General features: G+C 41.7%; 1 protein-coding gene across 1 annotated transcript; it reads left to right on the top strand.

The window, feature by feature from the left end:
• The first annotated feature begins 338 nt into the window (after positions 1-338).
• Positions 339-5,003, top strand: LOC134528876 (homeobox protein Hox-A13-like). The gene is made up of 2 exons (XM_063362542.1): positions 339-363; positions 4,663-5,003. The coding sequence occupies exons 1-2, from the start codon at positions 339-341 to the stop codon at positions 5,001-5,003; spliced, it is 366 nt and encodes a 121-aa protein (XP_063218612.1).
• Positions 5,004-5,903: the final 900 nt, after the last annotated feature.

The following is a 5,903-nucleotide window of genomic DNA, read 5'->3' as shown; positions in this document are numbered from 1 at the left end:
CCCTCCTGATCACCCATGCTTCTCCCCCATCAACAAGAAAGTTGTTGGCAAATTCAAAGATGAATGTGGGGGAGAAGTGATGGAGGAGTTTGTAAGCCTACGCGCCAAACTGTATGCATACAGGTGCGGTGGCAAGGTCGAGAAAAAGACCAAGGGCATCCAGGTTTATGTAGTAAAAAACCACATCACATTCGATGACTACCTGGATGCCCTGCAAGAACACCGCACAAAGAGGGCAGGCGTTAGGGCTATTCGCTCCCGGCAGCACATACTCTATACCGAGTACAGTAATAAGCTGGCCATCACGTGGGAGGATGACAAGCGCATAATATGCGATGATGGTATCTGCACAGTCCCCCACGGGTCTGTCGGTGATGACATGTAAATGGATTGATGCAAATAGTTTTCTGCTGTATATATTTTATGTTTTGTTGCATATATTTTTTATATATATATATTTCCATTTTGTTGTATAGTTACAGTTTTTTGTTGCATAGTTTCCATTTTTGGTGTAAAGTTTCAGTTTTTGTTGTATAGTTTCCGTTTTTGGTGTATAGTTTCCGTTTTTGTTGTATAGTTTCCATTTTTGCTGTACAAAAGATGTTATTAATTTAATAAATAAGATGTTACCTACATATTGCTTATTATTTTTAATTTATAACCTATACCCCTCTAGGTGCTGATACTTATAAATGACTTAGAGAATGTGAAATGATATAATACACAAACATTAAAATATCTGCTTCCATGCAGCTTTTAAATACGAGTACGCAAACACGAACTTGTAAGGACTCTGAAAAATTTCTGGTCCGCTAAGATGGAGTAATAAATTAAATTTACTAATTTTTTTAAAATTATTATTACTTTAACTATCGCATCCACAACGATAGTATTGATAACATATATTTTAGTTCAAACCTATAAATGATAAGACTTTAAGAAAAAATTAATTCCTGCTTAAGCAACATGAGAGTTCTGTCACAAGTCAGCTTGTGAACTCTTTGTTTAAGCAACATGAGCGTTCTAGCACAAGTCAGCTTGTGAACTCTTTGCTTAAGCAACATGAGAGTTCTGGCACAAGTCAGCCTGTGAACTCTTTGTTTAAGTAACATGGGAGTTCTAGCACAAGTCAGCTTGTAAACTCTTTGCTTAAGCAACATGAGAGTTCTGGCACAAGTCAGCTTGTAAACTCTTTGCTTAAGCAGGATTTAATTTGAGCTTTGTTTTAAAAAATTGATAATTTATGATGTTTATAAACGACATCTTCTCCCTGATGGTTTTCTCTGAGTGCTCCTATTTTTTCACGTGAATTTTCGATGGATTTCTAGGTTTGCTTCAACTTTACTATGTAAGAATTTTTTTTCGTGTGCTTCTGCTACTTTACTTGACAAGAATTTGATGATTTTCTCTTGAGACCTATCAAATCCTTACTTCTCTTGCGAACACCAAGTATACATCCTCCATAATGTTCACTCTTAGAACTGGCGAATGTGACCTTATTTAGAAATAAAATTGATTCTCACATAGCATTTTTCAGTGAATTCTGGGGTAATAATCCACCATAGTCAGATTATTTCTACATGTGACTGGTTATGTGCTGAGAATTTCGGTTAGTTTAAACAAATGATAATAACTATGACACTTGATTAAAATTCACATTTTGTTACATATAAGAAATGGTAGCTTGTTACGAGGATAACACAAATTTGATTTTCTTTCCCTTGAGACCTATCGAATCCTTACTTCTCTTGCGAACACCAAGTATACATCCTGCATGCTACATAATAACATAGCTTTATAAACAGTATGAATACACCCATCATACTCTGAAACGAAGTAGGTTGAAGATCGGAATACATAGGCTACAGGGTTACATTTGTAGACAGATGGAGAAAATTGGTTACATTTGCTGCCGAATTGACTACATTTGTAGTCATATGTGGGTAACATTTATATTTTTTTTAACTTATATGTACTTGTATAAGGTTTACTTCATTATAAATAAATAATTAAGTACTTTAAATCAGCATGTTGCAAAATATGTTGGTGAGAAGCGGAACTACTTAACCATGTATTATTTAAAATTCGGAATTAACTCTCGCTGATAATTTATTTTAATGTTCTATTTAAGTTTAGTATTTGCGTTTAAACTTTCAGGTTGCTTCTGACATTTGTCATAGAAACTAATATGGATTCTGTATCGGTGCTATTAACGTCATGAAAAGGTCACTGGTGTAGTTATTGTGACAGGGGTTTTACTTTGAGAAAGAATGATTATGTCAAAAACCAACTATATAAAATGTTAAGTTTTAAACGGTGTGACAGGCATTTTGCTTTAAAAGAGAGAGCTTAAAAAGACATTGCAAAGCTTGTAAAGCTATGTTCACTGATGGATGTTATTCCTTGGGATGAATGTTCGTAGCTCTTCTGATCTCGACAAAGAATTTGAAATTAAGGATGTTGAAGGTTTAAGGAAGACCGAAGACGGTGGAAGTATCATTATTGTGAAAAGTGAGAATATGTTTCAGTCCATTTCTCCAGAGCCTTCGAACTTTGAGAACGGATGGACACTTATAAAGGATATTTCAAGACAAAGAAGAAGCTTCGATGCCTAAGATTACGAAATATGACAGTAATCTGGATGAGTATGTTGATCATGATGATGGCTGTGTCGATGATATCTGAGAAGATAATGAGGATAATGACTATGCAGCTGGTGTTAAAAACAAAGAATCTTGTGATTTTCGGAATAATGGTAGCATAAGAGATATTATATGTGTCTTGGGATGGTCTAAATGATTTGGTGGCCAGGGTGATACATTTAATTGTTTCTTTTGTGTAGAAGCCTATACTGATATGGATGAGATCACCTCCATACTTGAACTCATGCATTATTTTTCGACTTGTAATTTTTACATTGGTGGTATTTGAGTAATTTTTATGTTAGATTGAATTCAAAGGGTGGTGGGGGTAGCTGCAATATGCTAATGTGCGAATTAATTTGATGGTGTGGGTTGGTTTGATAATTTATCATTATGAATTATGGATTTAATGTGGGTTTGTAGTTATGAAGTTATTTACACAAAATGTTTCGTGAGCAACTAATGTTTTCGCTCAAGTCCCATGCTTAGTTTCACACATGTATGTGTATGTTCTGAATCCAAAAAAGTATTAGATTTCAATTTGTATAACTATTTCCTTTCATAACTATAACATTTACCATGTAAAGTATTGTCATGTAGAAGTTTAACTGTGTGTGTGTAGATAATGTCTGTGTGCTGAGGGACTCTTGGGTCCACGATGCCGTGAATTGCTTGAGACTGTTGTGGATAGCTCAGGCTCTCAGACATTATTGAGAGATGAGTCATGATTGTGCAAGTACCTCGCGACCCCATCTCTAATTGGCAAAGCCAATAGTGGTTGTACTTGGTCCAAGCTATAGAGGTTAATCATACTTGTTGTATGGTTGATAAATGTTTTAACCCCATAACCCTTCACACATCACAGACCTACCGAAACTCAGGAGTTGTTATGAAAACCTGCACATGAGCTACGATTTGTGCTAAAATTGTAACAGTTTTTAGGTTTGGTTGTTTTAAAGCAAGGGGCTTCTTTGTTATATTGAGGGCTGAATATGTAGGTAATGGTTCAAAAACCACTTGGTCTTGTAGTAAGCATAAAATACATATTTCAGGGATGTTTCTGCTCTACAGTAAGCTTTAAATTTGCTGAGTTGGTATTTTTATACCAAGATTTTTTCAATTTTTTTTTTTTATGTATCCTTTGACGCCAACCATTAGTGCTCCTCGAATCCGCACAGACCGCTATGGCGCATCGCCGCCTCGCCCCGAGCATGTGCGACGTGAACGCACCTGGGTGCAGGGTGGTGCAACGCCTCGAACATAAGCTGCCCCGCCTAATCGACTGTCACCCGTACGATAGTCAACCACTGGGGTACTGTGAGGTGACCTGATTATCTGGACTTTGTAATTAACTTTCAGCGCTCTTTAAAACAATGTTAATTGAGTAATGGCTGTGATTAAATGTTATTTGTAATTCTGGACTTTAGCGAGATCAGGCCTGTGCATGGCCCAGGATTACTTTTGCACACGACACGTTTTCGCGGGAGCGAGGCTGGGGAGTCGTGCGGATGTCACAGCCATCGCCAGTTGATCACCGCCCTCCAAGGAGACTAGTCGCGAGTCGCCCGCAGAGCCTCTCGACCTCCGCCCTTGCCATCTCTACCGGAATTGCGTGAGTTTTAAACCTGTCAGCTCCGATCCTCACGGACAGTCCGGCTAGTCGACTTGAGTTCACCCCTTACTTAATTCGTGCTCATCACCGGAACTCCCAGTGTTACTAAAATACTGTTTAAGGTTAGTGGAGTGTGAAATGTGCACGGAACATTAGGGTAGCGCGGCACAAGCCCATCAGAAATGTGGCCTGCAGAGCGCGGCTCCCAGTAAGTGGGCCATGCACGATGCAGCGCCACTCAGCTGCCGTCTCACCCGTTCGCGGCCTGCCCCAGGTCGCCGGCGAGCGACGCCGCCCACCTGGCATCGGCGTCGCCCCCGCACGCTGCTGCGGGGGCCACGCATCTGCCGCCTCACCCACCTGGCGCGAGTGGGGGCGACCTGCCTCAACCGTTCGCGGCCTGCCCAGGGTCGCCGGCGAGCGACGCCGCCCAAATTACGTCCGCACCACCCCCGCACGCTACTGCAGGGGCCACCCAGCCGTCGCCCTACCCACTTGGTACTGGTTGGGGCGGCTACCCTCACCCGTTCGCGGCCTGCCCCAGGTCGCCGGCGAGCGTTGCCGCCCACCTGGCGTTGGCGCTGCCCCCGTGCGCTGCTGTGGGGGCCACGCAGCTGCCGCCTCACCCACCTGGCGTGGGTGGGGGTGGCCCGTCTAACATGTTCGCGGCCGGCCCCAAGTCGCCGGCGAGCGATGCCGCCAACCTGGTGTCGGCGCCGCCCCCGCACGTTGCTGCGGAGGCCTCGTAGCTGCCATCTCACCCATCTGGCGTCGGTGGGGGCCAAGGTTAGTAGAAGGGGAGGTTGCCTCAGACGGACGCGCATCTTTCTGCGCAGGCAGTGAAGTGACGTCACGTGCAGTCCACCGCCTCGACCTTGCTCCCGTCCCGTCCCTAACATATGACGCGCGCGTTTTCACAAATATGTATATATTTCCGTTCGGACAAAACTGGACATACTGTCATAGAGACGATCTCATGACACGCGTACTTCTAGTTTCATTTTTATGTGCACGATAAATTCAGCCACTCGTGGGAGGTTGTCGCGTGCGTGTTGATGAGTTTTATATCCAAGTCTGATAAACGTCAACTTGAGCAGTGTTCGCCGTTTGAACGAATAGTTTATAACATTAATGCAGGTTAAATACTAGTTTTGCTGTGTAGTAAAATTCCCGGGACTGGGTGTGCTGTAGCTATTTGTAAAAATCGTCGTGACAAAAGAAAGAACGTCATATACCACAGATTTCCAGAACAAATTGTGTTCAGAAGCCAATGGGTCAACGCTGCAAACGGCAAGATAAATTCAATCCCGATACTTTATTTGTTTGTTCAGATCATTTTGTGCTCGACGACTATGACAGAGATCTACAGGCCGAACCGTTAAAAACAGAACCGAAGAAAATTTTGAAGAAATCTGCTGTACCATCTCTAAATTTGGTGTCTAAGGAGCATATTCGCCAGGACGATGTAAATTCTGTAGAAGAACGTAATTCACGGTACAATTCCAGACAAAACAAAAAAAAAATTGCAACAGAGCTGATAAAAGAACCGCAAGAAATAAGTAATAATTATTTTAATAATAATTTTATTGTTCCCCTTCTTTTTTACACTTCTTTAACAATATTCACTTAAGGGGATTGGTGCAGGACAA

Source organism: Bacillus rossius, chromosome 2 (genome assembly GCF_032445375.1).
Source record: "Bacillus rossius redtenbacheri isolate Brsri chromosome 2, Brsri_v3, whole genome shotgun sequence".
Taxonomy (NCBI): Eukaryota; Metazoa; Arthropoda; class Insecta; order Phasmatodea; family Bacillidae; genus Bacillus; species Bacillus rossius.
The sequence above is the reverse complement of the archived record's forward strand: the minus strand, read 5'-3'. Positions and strand labels throughout refer to the sequence as shown.

Excerpts from the sequence above, each read along its gene's own strand:
- LOC134528876 (XM_063362542.1), top strand. The coding sequence starts at position 339 with ATGGTATCTGCACAGTCCCCCACGG. Across the intron at positions 364-4,662 it reads ATCTGCACAGTCCCCCACGG|GGTCGCCGGCGAGCGACGCC; the intron begins GTCTGTCGGTGA and ends CGGCCTGCCCAG.